This window comes from Phaenicophaeus curvirostris, chromosome 1, assembly GCF_032191515.1.
Source record: "Phaenicophaeus curvirostris isolate KB17595 chromosome 1, BPBGC_Pcur_1.0, whole genome shotgun sequence".
Taxonomy (NCBI): domain Eukaryota; kingdom Metazoa; phylum Chordata; class Aves; order Cuculiformes; family Cuculidae; genus Phaenicophaeus; species Phaenicophaeus curvirostris.
This window is the reverse complement of record NC_091392.1, coordinates 94,506,569-94,525,696: the sequence shown is the minus strand read 5'-3', so window position 1 is coordinate 94,525,696 and position 19,128 is coordinate 94,506,569. Positions and strand designations below refer to the sequence as shown.

At 41.0% G+C, this 19,128-nt stretch overlaps 1 protein-coding gene across 2 annotated transcripts; it reads right to left on the bottom strand.

Moving 5' to 3' along the window:
- Positions 1-7,503: 7,503 nt before the first annotated feature.
- Positions 7,504-18,861, bottom strand: C1H3orf85 (chromosome 1 C3orf85 homolog). Of its 2 annotated transcripts, none has more exons than XM_069849916.1 (4): positions 18,756-18,859; positions 10,293-10,441; positions 10,008-10,093; positions 7,504-8,478 (listed from the first exon to the last, which is right to left on the bottom strand). In XM_069849916.1, exons 1-4 carry the CDS (start codon positions 18,802-18,804, stop codon positions 8,400-8,402), a joined length of 363 nt encoding a protein of 120 aa, XP_069706017.1. In that variant the 5' UTR covers positions 18,805-18,859; the 3' UTR covers positions 7,504-8,399. The 2 variants fall into 2 exon arrangements, with proteins under 2 accessions (XP_069706017.1, XP_069706016.1); XM_069849915.1 differs by having other exon boundaries at positions 7,506-8,478; positions 9,950-10,093; positions 10,293-10,429; positions 18,756-18,861.
- Between the last annotated feature and the right edge of the window lie 267 nt (positions 18,862-19,128).

Genomic DNA, 19,128 nt, shown 5'->3' with positions numbered 1-19,128 from the left:
GGAGGTGACTTCAATGTGGGCTCAAAGGAAACAGTTATTTGCTGTATCACTGCATGTTGTTTGCTTTTACAGATATCCAGCTTGATACTATTCACCTCTTGTAAAAAGAGTTGTTACTCTTTTTCTGGATAATGTGGAGTAGATTCTGCAGGTATCATGTCACATTGTTTGAAATACATATCTACTCAACAGTCTTTGGGACAGAACAGTAATTATTGATGTTTGTTTACTTAAGCATTCTTTGTACATGATTATTATCTTATTTGTGTTCCTGACTGAACTTATCAATTTTGGATAATTTTCTATCTTTATGTTCAAACTATCAATCTCACTGCTTCCTATGGATGATACAAAACACTAATAATTTATTTTCCACTTTACACAAAGCGGTTACAACAATGCACCTACCTCAGGTGCATGGTTTGTGAATTAAATCAGCCAACATAAAATTGCTTTGAACACAGCTCACTTTTACTGGCATTGAGTATTACAGCAGCAGGTATAGATTAGATTGGTATTTTGTCTCGGCTGTTTCAGTTTAAATTAAAACAACAGAAGATCAAGTGCATAACAATAGCATGATGAAGCTCAAAAGGTTTATGCATTAACATGGTATGAGACTAGGTTCAATCATATGAACTACCATAGTGATGAAGCAGTGCGTAGATCTTTCATTGAAAACCAGGTGCCACTGTTCTGTTTGTAGAAATCATTTTAGCTCATGAAATAAATGGTTCTTTTTCATTACATATACATGCTTACCTGTTCTGCTGAGTTTATAGAAAACGGTGTATCTTAGTACTTATCCCATATTCAACATTTGTAACATGGGTTATATTTGGTTACTTGGGTTCTACAGCTTCCCCTATTTGCTGTTAGCAAATGCTTGTTTTTCTCATTGCAAAAAAAAAAAAAAAACGTCTGTGGAATATTAATGTTTTTCTTCAATTACTATTGGAGAGATGGAGAGATGGGTTTTCTTCTCCTGTCACATCAGATTTCACTTGAATCTTTCATCCAGTCCCCTAACAAAGCAAGGCTCCCATAAACATGTTTTCATAGTAAGTACATGTTTATCTCTGATGTCGAGCTGCAGTAATATTCTAACCCATGGGTTGTTTCAATTCTACTTAACAGAGTAGCAGACATCACAAAAATAGTTTAGGTCTTCAAAGCTTTCCAAAACTAGGGATCCAAGCAACTGAGGGAATAGAGAAGTGCTCTGACCGAGGAAGGGACTGCAGCATGATTGAGATCTGATTCAGCACTGGAGAACCACCATGGGAGGGAGACCCTGTAAGTGACTTGTCTGGGAAAGCTCTTCTGCTGGAGGTACTTGGGCATCCTGATTTCTGTCATTCTGCTGATCTTGGACAGTTGACCTGGTCCCATAACTCAGAAGAGAGTTGGAAGCTCAGGGCTGCCTAGAGGATGTTCTCCTGTATCCGGCCAGTTAATACCTATATGGACTAAGACATAATTTCAGCTTTCTGTGATACCTCTTCCTCTCCACCTATTCTCCCTGTTCCCCATGACCTTTGCTGTCTCTGGCCTCAGGGAGCTTTGTTGTTTGTATGGTTCAGGAGGTTCAGGAGGGAAGGTGTTCCTCAGAAACACTAGTATTCAGAAAATAGTCAGAGGAACTGTTCTCCATTACATTAGAAGCCAAGATTGTATATCCTGAGGCTTTTATTTCCACCCTCATGACCAGCAGAGCTATACTTGAAACTCTTAGTTTATCCCTAGTCTTTGCATTTGCTGTTGTTAAGATACTGCATGTTTATCTCTGCTGTGTTGAAAATATGAGGAGGTAAAATCTGTAGGTGGAAAAATGAAGATTTGTGGGGAAAGGAAGTGAAAAAGGTCCAAAGTTGTTTGCATTAAAGTGCTGAAACAGCATGTAAAGCTAAATAAGGGGAGAAAATTCACAGGATAAATATTTTTCCTGGTTATTAAGAAACATAGAAGGAGGAGTTTAACATTCAAATGCCTGTGAAAGCCATTTACTCGTTGTCATGAGTGGCATGTCTTTTGATAACTTGTAATAAACACCTCATCCTCCACTGCTACTCATCCGTGCACAATTCTTCCCGTTTAATTCAGCAAGACTAATTATCTGAATTAGTGACATTGGCTTGAAGATATGGCTTTGCAGACGGGGTTCTCTGGCTTTCAAAACAACTTCTTTAAAGTAATTAGTCATGTCTAAGTACGACAGAACTGTCAAATTGCATCCCATGGCTTTGTCTGACATTTCAGTCACTAAGCTAACCTTATGCAAGACAGTCTTTGTGGTGAAAGATCTAAGACAGTGGTTATTCTAATTTTATGGTTCTGCTAACTATACAATGGGTTGTAAAGGTTGGGCAGTTAAAGCACCAACTGACAGTGGATGAGGTAAGATGCACTTTGTTTTACCTTCCACCTCTTGGTGGACTTTGTACTGCACACTCCAGGGATGCCTGTTGTCCACTTTTAAATCACTTCTGAACTAACTCACATTACCATAGAATCATTTAGGTTGGAAAAGACCTTGTAGATGGAGTCCAACCTTTAACATAGAACTGCCAAAACACCACTAAACCATGTCCCTAAATTCCACATCTACATGTCTTTTAAATACTTTCAGAGAGGGTGATTCAAACACTTCCCTGGGCAATCTGTTCCTATGTTTCACCACTAATTAGGAAAATATCTTTACTGAAAATCTAATCTAAACCTCCCCTGGCCATCTAAACCTCAACCTGAGGCCATTTCCTCTCATCCTATCCCTTGTTACTTGGGAGAAAGGACCAGCACCCACCTCGCTACAACCTCCTTTCAGGTAGTTACAGAGTGATGAGGTCTTCCCTTAGCCTCCTTTTTTTTCTAGACTAAACAGCTCCAGTTCTCTCAGGCACTCCTCATAAGACGTGCGCTCCAGATCGTTCACCAGCTTTGTTGTTATTCCTTGGATGTTCTCCAGAACCTCCAAGTCTGTCTAGTAGTGAAGGGCCCAAAACTGAATGCAGCATTCAAGACGTGTCCTCACCAGCACTGAGTACAATGGAATAATCACTTCCCTACTTCTGCTGGCCACGCTGTTACAAGCCAGGATGATATTGGCCTTCTTAGGCACCCATGTACACTGTCTCATTTTCAGCTAGCTATTGACAGTACTCCAAGGTCCATTTCCAATGGGAACCTTTCCTTCCACTCTTTCCCAAGTCTGTAATATTGCATGTAGTTGCTGGGACAGAAGCGCAGGACCTGATGTTTAGGCTCGTTGAATCTCATACAACTGATCTTGGCCCATTGATTCAGCCTGTTCAAATCCCCGTGTAGAGCATTCCTACCCTTGAGCAGACCAACACTCCTACCCAGCACTGTCATCAGTAAACTTATTGAGGGTGCACTCATCCAGATGAGGATCCCCTCATCCAGAACATTGATAAAAATATTAAACAAAGCTGGCCCAAAACTGAGCCCTGGGGAACACCGCTTGTGACAGGCTGACGACTGGATTTAATTCAATGCACCACAGCTCTTTTGGTCCAACCATCCAGTCACTTATTTAACCATCCAAGCCACAAACAGCCAGTTTCTCCAGAGAATGCTGTGGGAAGGTGTTAAAGTCTTTACTAAAGTCTACATAGACAACACCTGCAGCCTTTCCCTCACCCACTAAGCAGGCCACCATGTCACAGAAGATCAGGTTAGTCAATTAGGACCTGACTTTCATAAACCCATGCTGACTAGGCTCAGTCACCTGGTTGTCAAACATGACACGTGATGGCACTCAGGATGATCTGCTCTCTAACCTTCCCCATCTCCAAGGCCAGGCTGACAGGTGTGTAGTTCCCTAGATCCGTCTGCCAGTGTTTCTTGTAGATAGATGTCATATTTGCTAACTTCCAGCCAACTGGGACTGGTTAGCCAGGACTGCTGATAAATGATGGAAAATGTCTTGGTGAGGACTTTCATCAATTCCATTACACCTGTACTATTGGGTGGATTCCATTTGGCCCCATGGACTTATGTGTAAGTGGTGTAGCAGGTCATTAACCATTTCCCCTTGGATTATGGGGACTTCATTCTCTTCCCTGTCTTCCAGGTCAGGGAGCTGGGAACCTGGAGAACAATTGGTCTTGCTATTTAGGACTGATGTGAAGAAAGCATTAAGTACTTCAATCTTTTCACCATCCTTTGTCAAACCGTTTCCCCCTGCATCCACTAAAGGATGGAGATTCTCCTTGGCCTTCCTTTGGTTGCTAATCTACTTATAGAAACACCTTTTTGTCATCTTTTATGGCAGTAGCCAGAGTAAGTTGTAATCGTGCTTTGGCCCTTCTAATTTTCTCCCTGCATTACTTCACAATATCTTTGTAGTCCTCCTGAGTTGCCTGCCCCTTCTTCCAAATATCATAAACTCTCTTTTTTTTTTCCCCTGGGTTCCTGCCAACGCTCTCTGTTCAGCCAGGCTAGTCATCTTCCCTGACAACTCATCTTCCAGCACATGGGGACACCCTGCTCCTACAACTTTAAGATTTCCTTCTTGAAGAATGTCCAGTCTTCCTGGACATCTTTCCCTTTCAAGACTGCCTCCCAAGGGACTCTGTCAGTCAGGCTCCTAGGCAGGCTGAATTCTGCCCTCCAGAAGCCCAAGGAAGCAGTCCTGATGATCACTGTCCCTACTTTTCCAACAATTGAAAACTGTATCATTTTATGATCACTAGCCTCCAACCATCACATCAACCACAAGTCCTTCTCTGTTTGCAAATGAGGTCCAGTGAGGTGCCTTCCCTAGTTGCCTCACTCATCAGCCATCTGCCATACACTGAAGGAATCTCCTAGGCTGTTGCCTCTCTCCTGGATTGTATTTCCATCAGATATCTGGCAGGTTGAGTTCCCCTGAAGATGGGAACTAGAGAACAAAGGCTTAGTGATTGCAAGGCAACTCCCAGGTATTATAGAATATATTGTCTGCCTCTTCATCTTGGTTGGGTGATCTGTAACAAAGTCCCACAACGATATCTGCCTTGTTGGCCTTCCCCCGATTCTTGTCTATAAACACTCAACCCTATCATCACCATCACCGAGCTCTAAGTAATCCGAACACTCCCTAATATACAGGGCCTACCCCACCACCTCTCCATCTTCATTACCCCACCTGAAGCATTTCTAGCCATCCATTGCAGCACTTCAGTTGTGTGAGATATACTATCATGCTTCCATGATGACAATTATGTCACAGTTTTCCTGCTTAACAAAGGCTTCCAGCTCCTTCTGTTTGTTGTCCAAGCTGTGTGCATTGGTGTAGAGGCACTTAAGATGGGCTAATGATCCCATCACCTTTTCAGGGAGAGAAGCTCTAATTTCTATGTGACCATTCTCAGGTGCTTCTGTGGTTTCTAACACATCAATAACCTTTGCATGTTTGCTGCCACGGGGGATGGAGATGCCAGGATTCTCTCTAGTGAGCCTGTTTTTAAATGTTGCTCCCTTCAAATCTAGTATAAAGCTCTTCCAATGACCCCTGCTAACTTCTGTGCAAAGATCGTTTCCCCTCTTTCAGACAGGTGTACCTCATCTGTCACCAGCAAGCCTAGTGTTTTATAGACTGACTCATGATCAAAAACCCCAAAATTTTGCTAGTGACATGAGGCTCCGGGCCAGGTACTGATCTGCTGGCTCTTCCGTGTCTTCCCTCATCATTCCCTTCAACTGGAGGGATAGAAGAGATCATTACTTGTGCCCCGACCCCTTAACCAGTTGTTCCAGGAACATGAAGTCTCTCTTAATTGATTACTTGTTGCACCTTCATTGTTGCCTACATGAAAAGTCAATCATGGACAATAATCTGAGGGCCATACCACAGCAGGAATCTTTCTCTTCATAACTTTAACCCAGGGAAGCAGAAGACTTCCCCAAGAAGTATGTTCAGTCCGTATATTGGGCTTTTTCTTCCCTTCAGAGGGGATCTTCCTATGACAATGACTCGCTTTTTTTGTTTCTTTGTGAAAGCGGTATTGATGCAGGGTGTACGCTGACTTAACCTCAGCAACACTTCCAAGTCAGATGAAACAATCTTCGTTATTGTTTGGTTCCACTTGAAAAGCCTCATACCAATTATGCAGTGGCACCTGGGAAGGTGGGATAGTGATAGAGGTTGCTGCACCAGACAGGAACTCATTGCCATTGCCCCCTATCACTTAAGTCACTATGTTCTGCCAGGCAGAGAGAGAATAGGGAATCCTCCGTATCATGTGTCCTGTCTACCTGTTGGGCCTGTCTGAGGGAAGGTAGGGTGCAATCCCACTAGTCTGACTCTGCCAGACTCCCTGATACTCCTCAATCATCTTGCCTCCCCCCAGTGCAATGTCACTGAGTGGAGGAGCTCCTCTAACCGGGTTCACTTCCCACAGGTGTGCTTGTTGCTGCCATACAATATTTTCATAAGAGCAGTGTACACCCTGCATCCTGATGTCTGGGTGGCAGCGTGTCCCCACTGGAGCTCTGTCTGGGAAGCTGTGATAATCGTGGTGAGTGCAGAGCTTAGCGAGGCCGTGGCTTTCTGCCAGCAGGATAACATTGCTCCCTGATGGAGCTAGCAGAGCTTTAGTACCCATCCAGTTGAACTGTTCTGCCATGCCTTGTTTGCCCAGTCTACAGTGTTCCTGGTTGCTTGCACTCCTTGGTTTAACTTACACAGCAGGAACGAAAACTGCAGATAATTCTCAAGCAGATCTCAAACTCCTGCCTTGACATCAACAACATCAATTAGAGAGTCAGGGCTGAAAACAGCAGCAATTCAGGAACCAATGTGCAAGTGTCTTGTGCATCGTTGCCTGCAGAGCAGCAATATCCCTGGGACCACCAAGGTGCACAGCTGGAGACATGGATGCTTTGATTTTTACTATTTAAAATAAAAAGCAATGTTTATCCTTACAGACCTGCTTTTTGCTACAAAGTGAAGAGTTTTGGTAACTCTGTCATGCCTGCACTGTCACTGATCAAAATTGTGGAAGGTTTAGGATCTGCAGCATTGGCTTATCCAAGGTCAAGCAGTAGGACATAGAAGGGGGACAGAATGGACAAGCCATGACTGTCTAACTAGTGAGGTCTTCTGGTCTATGCATCACTTACCACCCCTTACCTTTGAATGAACTGTTCATAACTAAGTAGTGTGACTGAAGATGTGGAATTCTACGTGGCAAATACTGAACTTGCACTTCATTTATCTCTTTCAAGTGTTTAATGAATTTTCAGCTGAAGCTAATGAATAATGGCTATTTCAGGGCCATTGTCCTGTGCAGGGAAATTAATAATGGCCTAAGGATAGTTTCATACCTAGGAGCATGGCAGAGACTTCCAAAATGCCCAAAGATGCATTTCTTTTTAGAAGATCCATCGCTGCTTTCGTATTTCTTCCAGTCTGTATACAGTCCATATTCACAAAGAACCCTGAATGCACAACACCCAGAACCTGCTCTTGGGGATAAAAAGTAAGAAAAAAATGCCTGCCTTCACCTAGCCTGCCCTCAAGGTTACCATAGATTTCAGTTTCCCTAACAGGTCTGCCTTGCCCATGCAGAAATTTTGACCAGAGTTGAAAGATTTTGACAGCTAGCAGTATATTAATAATACATAAAAGGAAAGTGGAGCCTAATCCTTTCTTCAAAGACATCCTGAAAGAAGGTAGATTAACAGATAGGAATGGGGAAACTTCCATACTTAAGAACTTGGCATAAAGAACATATTGTCATCACCACTTTTATTAGAAAAAGAGCTGTGAATGTTTACACTAACTCCTATTTCCAGAGTATGAAAAAAGTAACTCACAGTGGTTACTGGTTTTCGTGCTCAGGACCAAGTACAAATGTTTAAATGTGGGAAGCAAAGCATACACAATGTGAATGTACACTATAATACCTACTAAATTGGCTCCGGTACTTGAAAAAATGGAAACGCACATGAAGTTCAGAAGTATACTGCTCTTAATGGACAAACTTGGAGCAAATGCACTCTACAGAGAAGTAATCACTCCAAGTGACTGATTTCCTTGTCTTAACTGCCGCTCAAAAATTCAGCTAAAACAAAACACTGAGAAATAAGAAATGTGGGTTTCAGTTACAGAAGCAGGACTGTTTGTTTTAAATCAACTGTTTAGTCAGAAAACGAGGCTTCTTTAAACCTGATCTGCTAGAAGTTAATGGTTGCCTTGTCTTCAACTTCTTATGCAATTTACCATGAATTACATCTCATTTCTACTTATGAATATAAAATATGCAATACTGAGAGAATTAGTGTGTTAATTTTAGTTTACACAGTGGGATGAGGTAAAGACATCTATCAAATACATAATGACAAACCCAAAACTTGCCATGTCCTAACATGGCCAGATATGAGATGTGTAGAATTTAATAGCTGATCCTTGTCTGTTGCTGGAGGTGAGTCCCAGACTGCTGTAGCATGTCCATGTAAGATCTGATGTTGTCACTAGAAAAGATGGAATAAATTGCTTTTAGAAAAATTTTGAAAAATTAATTTAAAGATCCTGTCAGCAGTTCCAGTCTTTGGATTTGCAAGCTTTTGCAAATGTTTTCTTCTGGAAGTACAGCCCCCAAACAAGATTCCTGTATATGCTATATAGGCTTGCTTTTTCTTGGCCGTCTCAGAAAAATACAAAAAACAGTGACTGAAAATAACTGTTTTACTTTATCCACAATGTTCTTGTAGCTTCTAGCTTAATGTCTTTCTACTATATGCCTTCATAAAAGCTGTAGATGTTAATTTCTGTCATATTAACATTGGGAAGTGTATTTGTCTGGGAGTTAACTAGCCTCCCTCTGAAATCTTAAACATACTTCGGTGGGAGTGTTTATAGATGTGTTTTTGTAAATGGGCCTTAATCCTGTCATATGACAGTGAGAAGAATTATTATTCTAGAAGCATAAATCATATTGCAGTATGTCTGGCAGCTGTCAGGATCACAGCCTTCAGACACATGTACTGGACAACTAATAATTAGAGGCATTTAGGCATTTTCTATCTGAATGATTTTTCTGATGGAAAAGACAGGGCGTTTTTTTCTTTCCAGAAAACTGAGTCAAATATCTCCAGGTAATTTCAGATTGTCATAACAAGAAATGACTGCCGCTAGCCAAGAAAACTTCTGCCTTGATCAGTATTAGAAATTCTGAGAGAATATCCTGGTGCTTACTTCCAGTTGCCCAAGGGCACCAGCTGAAGGCTCGGCAGGAGAGCAGGGCAATCATGACTTTTCTCATCTACTTTGCTAATGCTCAGCATGAGTGAAAATGTCAACACCTTTCAGGTTGTGCAGCCCTTGAAAGTTAAATCTGAGACTCACCAAATCAAATTCTTGTCTTGTAAAAAAGTACTTTTCAAAGATTGCATTTCAAAAAGAAACTTTGTGCTCATTTCCTAAAAGAAAGCTATTTATAAGTCAATAAAATTCGAAGCATATTCAATTTGAACTACATTATGAGAAGTCTAGCTATTTTCCTTTTGGTGGTTACAAGCAGACTGATCAGATTGCTACGTCTTTGTAACCATTTTAAGCACTGAAACATGAAGTTGCATGAGTTTAGTCCTATCCACTTTTGCCTGTTTCAGATGAAGGTTTGTAAAGTATATTTTTTTTCTCATCAGGAATTGTTTTGTCTGCTTTTAAAATCAACTATGTGGGACACGTTGCTGCACTTAGGCTTCTGTGGAATTTTACAATATATGTACTTTTTGAGCTTTTAATCAATTCTTCCAAAGCATACTTTAAAAAGAACTTGCCACAATAAAATGTCTGCTTTTAAATAGCTATAAAACTTGGACAGTAAAATAAGACTTCTTCAATTTTTCAAAATGTCTCTTATAATCAGATTTGTTAATGTGTCGAGTTATGCCACTAGGATCCAGTTGCCACCACTCTTTTATTGGTTAATTTACTTACTTGGGTACAGGCACGCATTGAAGTCTATGAAATGCTCTGTTGAGAAACCCCATTGTACCTGGCAATCGAAGGATGAAAGGCAAATGAACCCAAGTCCATGTAGTATTGTGCTGTGTCTCTCAAAGCTGTCCATGATTCACTAATCTGAAGTAGATTGAAACAAAAAAGAATGTGCTGAGCTTTAATACTGAATAAATGCAGTGTGTGACTACTTAGCAGTCTTGCCTGTGTTGATAATCAGATAGATTTCCTCCCTTGCCCCAAAGGGTTACTGTTAAGTGTTAATCCCAGACCTGTACTTTCTTTATTTCAATAGATACTGTAAGATGATGTAAGAAAATACCTGTTCAGCCACAGTGTATCCCCATGCATTATGGCTGCTGCTTGGGTCCCAGTAGTTCTGAGAGTATGGTATCTGTCGTTTAAGTCTGATAAATTGATTTGCTGATTCTTCTGTCAGAAAAGGTGCTCCAAGGACCCCTAAAATGGAAACTGAGAAATATTTATCAGAAAAACACTACAGAATGTGCACTTTAAAAAAAGTACCCAAGGAACATGTCTTTGGACCTATAGTTTTTTAACAGAAATCAAAGCTGGTCCTGCCTTAGATCTTCGGAAAGATTACTTTCTTTTTTTTAAGTCTGAAGTTAATATAACAGTTGTATTAATAATTTACTTTGGATTCAGCAAAATAATGAAGTTACAATCAAATTGAGGCACTAGCTTATTTTTAATACAAGATTTTGTGACCAAAAGGAACCTTAGATGCAATTTCATTACTCCCATTTGCTGCTGACAATCCTAAAGTTTTTTTAAAAAACCCTAAACTAACCTATGAATTTAACTATTCTTTCTAAATCTCCTAATTTAGATGTACTATTTATTTTTGCTAGTTGCAGCATAGAAATTACATGCATGAAATTAGTCTAATTGTACTTCTAATCTTGTTATCACACTGCTTTAGACAGCTTTTGAGGGCAACCCAGCTGCAGAAGCACTTCTTGCAGGTCTACTTGAAATAACCATTCTGCCCAGGAAAAAGTGCTGGATTCCTTATTAACTTCGTATGAAAGGCTTTGGTACAGGAACAGCCTTTTCTTTTTAGTCTCCAGGGTTTGAGACATAAATTCATTTGGGGCTAAACTGGTCTGAAACAGAATGTCAGTCCAAATCATATAATTTTTAATGAACCACTGATTAAGCTGAAACCTGAATACATCAGCCAAGCTGCGATTAGCGTCTGTAAACAGCTGTGCTCCAATTTAGTGAAATGATTTTAAGTGGACACCGGCACACACTTGATCTCAGCAGGGCAAGCTATCACCTCACTGACATCTCTCCCATGCCCTCATTCCAGAATTTCTGAGGAGAAAATCTAACTGAGAACGTTAAATGTTTGCTTCTATGCACAATGTTCAGCTGAATCCAGTTCACTTCCTATTCTTGCAGCTTTGTTGATGATTTGCAATATGGTAGTTATTTTTTTAAATAGAAGAAAGTGTACGCTAAAAGCATGTAGGTAGCAGATATGTGAGTTAGAGTATTTGCTGCTTCTTTTCACTTTGTTTCTTTTCAAAGTCAAAAAATGCTTGAAAAGAAGGTAAGAAAATTTTTGATTATACAGAAACAAACAAACAAAAATAATGTGAAGGTAGATGTCATTTTTGCTCTTAAAAAAGACATGAAAGAGTATTTTAGAAAATTTACTTAGTGAGCAGTGACAGTCCCAGTAGTTCCTTCTTAATTCATATTCTTCAGATTTCAACTTAGTATAATCAGAATCTAGAGGCAGAAATTTTGGAATGGGGAGTTTTCAAAGAATACCATTTTAAAAAATGTTTCCAACTCTATGGAAAATCCTAAATTCAAACATTTGTTGTGAAGACTCTTGTTGCGTGAACTGCTCTCTCCATTAGGGAACTAAGGAATAGCTATTTCTGTACTTCAACAAGACTTTGGCCTGAGGATAAAAAAAATTATATCACTCGCGTTTGTCTATTAAGCTGCTAAGTTTCTGTTCCAGAGCTGCATAATAAAAAAAAAAAAACCACAACCAAATCCTAGTGCCAAATTTCATTATTTCTCTGGCATTTTATTGTTATCCAGTAGAAAATGTACGAGCTCTTAACTTCTCTTTAGTGTATTTTTTTTTATGTTAACCATTTTGTAAGCTTATGATTACATTTCTGGATTGAGATAACTGAACTAGGATCTGAAATCAGCTCAGTAACAGGCTTCACTTTTTTTAAAATGTGTATATATAGTTAGTAGGGGCCATTAAACTTTAAATTTTATCACCGATATGTGCTCTGGCCTTCCAGCTTCCCAGTAAGCTAGGAAAAAAGGTCTTCAGGCAGCTCTGCTTCTTGTGTTTCTTTTTGCCACTGTCAGTGTCTTCAAAAAATGAGCTTGTCATTCTGCTGGTGGAAAAGTGAGGTGTTGTCTTGGCTACTGTGGTATGAAGTGCTGCATCTTAAAGAGTATTAACAATCAGATTTTTATATAGAGTCTGTTCTGGGTGCACCTTTATCCAATGAGAACTGCCATCCCTAACAATGCTGAACGTTCACTCTGATTAAAGTGCACCTGCCAGCTCCAAGCCAAGACAGGGTTGTCAGCTCTGCTCTTGGCTTCTTTTGTCACCTTTGATATTCATATCCTTTTCTATTTACTATCTCAAACACTTCCAGCTCTCACCTTTAGCACCTGGCGGGACCACCTCTGCAGGGCTTGTCCCTAGCTGCTGGGGCTCTCCAAAGCTACATAAATGCCATAAGAATATTGGGTAAGTTCCTTTATATTCAAGCTAATCCTTTAGGCTTACCTCATTCTCCCTTTGTCTTACTGTAAGGATCATTATACATCTCTGAACAGGACAAACTTTGTTGACCTTCAAAATAATGCTAGTGAAACCGTTCCTAGTGAAACTAGAAATAATCCTGTTGGTCTTTCACTGGGACTACACAGATAAGCAGGGTTGCATGTTTGCTTGTGCTCTGGCAGATCTCAGAGAAATCAAGGTCTTGAAGCTTGAAGGTAGGCATGGGGGCATCACACCGGACGTCTACCCAAGTAGGACTTCTGAATACAGTCAATAGTCTTCAGCAAATAACCTATGTGTTGCATCAACTGAAGTTTCTCAGACTGGGTATAATTTTTACCCACTTTTTGGAGTGCTTAATTAAAGATTATGGAAGAGTTTGCTGCTCAGGAAGGTGCTTTATGAACACAGGTTACTCCTGAAGGACTTCAGCTCTCCATCTTGCAGAAGATTTCTACAGAAACCAGAAGAATAGGGTTTCAGGGCACCTGGGTGGAAGACTAGTGGGACTTAGGAGCAGATGGGTAATGCTAATGAATGGCTCACAATGCATAACATCAAGCCGAAAAAAAATGAAGAATTTCAAATTGTATTGAAACAAAGCTAAGTGACTTTGAAGAGCATTCAGATGTATTGCATGCTAATTTTTTCACACAGAATCACAGAATCACAGAATAACCAGGTTGGAAGAGACCCACCGGATCATGGAGTCCAACCGTTCCTATCAAACACTAAACCATATCCCTCAGCACCTCGTCCACCCGTGCCTTAAACACCTCCAGGGAAGGTGACTCAACCACCTCCATGGGCAGCCTGTTCCAGTGCCCAATGACCCTTTCTGTAAAGAATTTTTTCCTAATGTCCAGCCTAAACCTCCCCTGGCAGAGCTTGAGGCCATTCCCCCTTGTCCTGTCCCCTGTCACTTGGGAGAAGAGGCCAGCACCCTCCTCTCTACAACCTCCTTTCAGGTAGTTGTAGAGAGCAATGAGGTCTCCCCTCAGCCTCCCCTTCTCCAGGCTAAACAACCCCAGCTCTCTCAGCCGCTCCTCATAAGGCCTGTTCTCCAGCCCCTTCACCAGCTTTGTTGCTCTTCTCTGGACTCGTTCCAGAGCCTCAACATCCTTCTTGTGGTGAGGGGCCCAGAACGGAACACAGGATTCAAGGAGCGGTCTCACCAGTGCCGAGTACAGAGGGAGGATAACCTCCCTGGACCTGCTGGTCACACCGTTTCTGATACAAGCCAAGATGCCATTGGCCTTCTTGGCCACCTGGGCACACTGCTGGCTCATGTTCAGTCGGTTGTCAACCAACACCCCCAGGTCCCTCTCCTCCAGGCAGCTTTCTAGACAGACTTCTCCTAGTCTGTAGCACTGCATAGGGTTGTTGTGCCCCAAGTGCAGGACCCGGCACTTGGCCTTGTTAAACCTCATGCCATTGGACTCTGCCCAGTGGTCCAGCCTGTTCAGATCCCTTTGCAGAGCCTCCCTACCCTCCAGCAGATCGACACTTCCACCCAGCTTAGTGTCGTCCGCAAACTTGCTAAGGGTGCACTCGATACCTTCATCCAGGTCATTGATAAAGACATTGAACAGGGCTGGAGCCAGCACTGAGCCCTGGGGAACCCCACTTGTCACTGGCCTCCAGCTGGATTTCACACCATTTCCCACCACTCTCTAGGCCCAGCCATCCAACCAGTTTTCCACCCAGGAGAGTGTGCGCCTGTCCAGGCCAGAGGCTGACAGTTTCTGAAGCAGAATGCTGTGAGAAACTGTGTCAGAGGCTTTACTGAAGTCCAGGAAGACCACATCCACAGCCTTTCCCTCATCCAGCAGCCTTCAGTTTTCATTCACTACTGTTTCCCCTCCTTTCTCTTCAACAAATATATTATTTGAAAAACACATTTAGCGATTAAGGGCCCAAAGGGAAAATGATAAGAATGTGTGTAGGGAGTGAACTATTGCAGGGGCTGTATCAGCTGTTACCAGTTAGGGTGTTTGCTTGCATCATCTCTTAAAGATTCACTTCGTGTTCTCATTTGAAAAGAAAATTATAGAAAAGCTTGGCTGTTTTTATAAGCAGATGTTTAGCTCATGTAATTATTGCCTTCAGCAGGTAGTTTTATTTATCTGTACACTTAAACAACCTTTCTAGGGGATAAACTGTAATCATTACTGCTATGGTATCTTCTGAGCATCTCATTTTGGATTAGTTGCATATTGGTATAGAACTAAACCGAGAGGAGATGGTCACAGAATCTTGTCATCTTTGTCAAAATAGTTAATGTGTACTTAATCCAGCAGTGATTATAAAAATTGGATTATGAAAAAGGCATATCAAATAGCTTGAAAGGTCAGGGTAATAATAAAAAAGTATTATGATATAGCAAGCAAATTGCACTTAAAATATAAAATTAACCTGCATAGCTGTTAAATTATTGTGAACTAAAATCTCTTCGTACAAGACTCAAATGTGAGCTTGACTCTATTGCACTGGGATAGGTATCTAGAAAGCAAGATCTTTAGCTGGATGCAACTACAACATCTTCCCTGGGGGACATCTTTTCTATCAGCGGAATGTACAGTGATCCATTTAGTTGCATTTATGACTGTGTGGTGATGCGATTACATTTTGACACCTTTGCCTGCTTAGGCACCCATTTAATTCATACGCATTTTCATTTTTAAAAGCTGACCAGCACAAGCCATTGTGTTCTTAGCAGTCTTTGGAGATGGCAAGAAACTATGTCTAGTAGTAGAGTTAAATGAGAAAAAGACAAAACTTCAAACTTGCCTTAGTATAGGGTATGCTCCCCCACCTCCACCACACACACCCCTAGCCCCCAGGCGCCTTTTTTATCTAGATCAGCGGTAGTGTATAAGTGGTGAAGGGCAATCTCGAGGCTTGGGAATCAAAATTTATCCCTGGTGTGTATCTCCAGCAGGGAAAAGTGGCGTATGTCTGATATGCTGTGATATTTACAAAAATTTGACAATTACTTAGCAACACTTCAGTCACTCTCTGTGCACATTGTCATATAAACTAGAGCTATTTGTTTCCCCCTCTAGTTTCTAAAGACTATTACAAGTTTCTGACAACCTGAACACCTATTGCTGAAGTTATATATATAAATGGAATTTAAATGTCAAAAGATGGTAATTGCTCTGGCTCCCTTCCTTTTAGTCTAATAACTCTCCTTATTATCAGCAGTGGTGATTGTCTGGTCAAAATGTCAGCTCACAGGGGCAAGGTTGCCAGTCTTATCAGCACTTTAGGACAGAGCTTGGACAGAGGCTAAACTTGGACAGAGCTAAACTTCAACCTTGGACACTCCAACCTTGCTGAGGTGGCTGGTGCTGACGTGCTGGGAACTTTGAAAAAGTAAATCAAATGCTGCAGCTCAGGTGTGTTTCTTTAGGTTAGAAATGAGCCAGAACAGACATCTCCATGCACTCCATGCTTCAGCTCTCTTACTTTCTAAATCCAGAAAAGACTGACAAGCCAGAACCCAGGACGGGGCTGAGGATTCAGAGTACCACAGCATAACAGCAGTTTATTTCAGAAGCACTAAAATAAATGCATGGAAATAGCTAGTTTTCTCTTCACGGAAGTATTCTCTAGGTTATGTGGCACTCCATGGAAATCAAGACGTTGTTATCTGTCAGTACTCCATACATGGGTGGATTGCAGCAGGAACAGACTTTTGGATTTTGCTGGACACCTACAGGCTGCATGTCAGATTTTCTCAGTTGAAAATTACAATTACATTAAATACAAACCTCTGAATATTGTTTTTTCAAATAATGAAAGAGAAATGCCTGTATGCATATTGGCTATGTATCCCAAAGTGTTTGGATGGTAACAGGCCTTAAAATAAAATAAAGTCAGTTAGATTTAGTAATACTTACTGACAGCAAAATTTAGTCATATATTGTTAAGTGCATCAACACTGTAAATGTCACATAGCTTTTGAAATTTTGGTCTCATATGTTTATTTTTAAAGCTTGAATTCAGAATTCTTTCACAATTCTTGATTTTACACCAGACACAAGAGTTATTTGGTTCAGGAGATGAGAGTTCAGTCATTAGCAATCATTAGAGATACATCATCAGCCTCATTTTTTCATCAGCAAAGACAGACAAGTTAGACACTTAATGCAGAATTAGCTAGTATTGCTGGTGTGATGCCAGGGATCAGAAAAATTGTCAGGTAAGGGTAAAGAGCAAGGCGATTTTGCAAAAATCTTAGATAATCTTAGGGAAGCTACTGCTTCCTCTGCAGCTAAGTATTAAAAGAAGCATTGGTCCATTGGTCCTGCTCATTGGGTCCTGGAAAAATTCCCTTCCTAAATCCAAATATGGCCATTAGTTTAACTTTGAGTGAGTAGGCAAGACACCCCAGTCAAACATCTGTGAGACTGGTGACAATCCCAATGCCAGGATACTACACTCTTGCACCCTATTCCTTGCTGCTGTGCTCTGCAGAGGCTAAAGAAACTGCCCAAGAAAGAGCCCAGAGCACCTGTTCCCAGAGTTGTGAAGGTGGTTTGTTGTGGGGAGTGATTTATAGTAGCTGGGTTGCAGGTGTGACAAAGTATCATGTTCTCATCAGTGAGTCTTACAGCCTGTTTTAATCAGTAATAAATAGATCTTACTGCCTTTTGAAGAAAGGAACCTGGGAAAGAGGGCAAATGACACCATTAAGAAAGGCAGAGACATAAGGGAGATGAAAGATAAATCTTCCAAGAAGGAGTGGCAGCAAGCTGCTGTGCTCCTAGCTTGGCTTCACGTGAGACTGCTTGTGTCATGATGGCCTTCGATGGAAAGTAGGAGATGTTCAGGAAGACAGACAAGCACCCAGAATATGTCAAAGCTGATGTGCACATAGATCAGGATGTGTAAATAAGGGGAAAGGAAGGTTTCTAGGTGAGCTCTAACTTGCAGAAGAGAGAAGGGCCCTTTCCATCTCCTTTCTTCCCTGCAGAGCCTCACTGCAGCCAAAACTTATGGTCATATAACAAGGTAGAGAATGTGGCCCATAAGAGAAATACACTTGACTCTGGTCCTGCTTCACAAAACAACTTTTTTTATTTATTCATGATTAAGCATTGACTAATTCTGCCTACCTCTTTTTGCCTTAGCCCTTCACATCTTTCTTGTATTTACTACATTTGTGTTCAAGCAATCAGATCTAAAATATGCTTTTAATGCACTTATGTGGATGGAGCCTCTTTCCATGATGTGGAGAATCATCTGAGAAGTAGGTATTTACTGCCTGTCTGGTTCTAATTTACTGAGGAACAAATTAATCTCAGAGCATGTGCATCATTGATCGTTAACTGTACTAGTCTGCTCTGCCTTTGGAAGAGTGTTCTTTCAGCATTGCTGGTGTTGCAGCCCTGCCCCATCCATTTTCACTCTGGTCCAGGTTTTACAGTGCGAGTCTTGACTTTTTAGGTGGCCTGGTTGCAGAGTGCTGTAAATGTTCAAGCATCAGACAGCTTGAGAGCTTTAAACAAGTCAGTCTCCTTAAGCAGTTCAAATCAGACATCCTAGAAATCACTTGTGAAATAGATCATTGTGGATCCTTAAAAATGCATGTGAAATTGTTTCTTAAAAAAAAAGAATGTTGAGATCAGAATAATGTTCGAGGAAAAAACCGCGTTAAGCTCTTTCTGCAATTTTCACAGTTCAGGAAATCATCCTGTAAGAATCCTTTTTGGTCAGGAATGCATCCTTGCTCCTCAAACCTGAGGCTTTGAACAGTAAGAGGCTCAAAAGTAGTCACGACAAGTAGAATCAAGACTGTGTTTCACAGAATTTTATATGAAGTCTTGTGCTCTCCTGCTCTCCCGTATGTCCCTGCTGCAGTGACTACAAGTTAATTCTCTTCCATCATTGCTATTCTGGGGTAACAAGGTTTTTTTGCCAGCTGACTATTTAACAAGCCAGAGGGGAATGACTTGAAACAGGGTGCCAGCCACTTACCTGTAAACAGCAGAGCAGACACCAAACTTTGAAACATTTTCAGGGACATGGCAAATTATCCAGAAAGTGTTTCCTTTGCAAAGCAGAGACAGTCATACAGTTTTATACTTTAGGTTTATAAATCATTTACCAGATACGTGTAAATTGTTGATGCAGGCAGAGGGCAGGGTACAATGCTTAGTTCGGATTTGTCATATATGCCTCTGTTTTTACACTTTGGACTTTGCAAGCTGAGCCTCTAATGAGCCATAATAGTTCATTATGGTGTGGATACATTAACTTCTACATAAGCTTTATAATGCAAAATAGTTCATTGGGCTTGTTCTCTGCACTGAACAGGCAGGTGTCTGTGAGTCAGTCTTCTGCATGACTG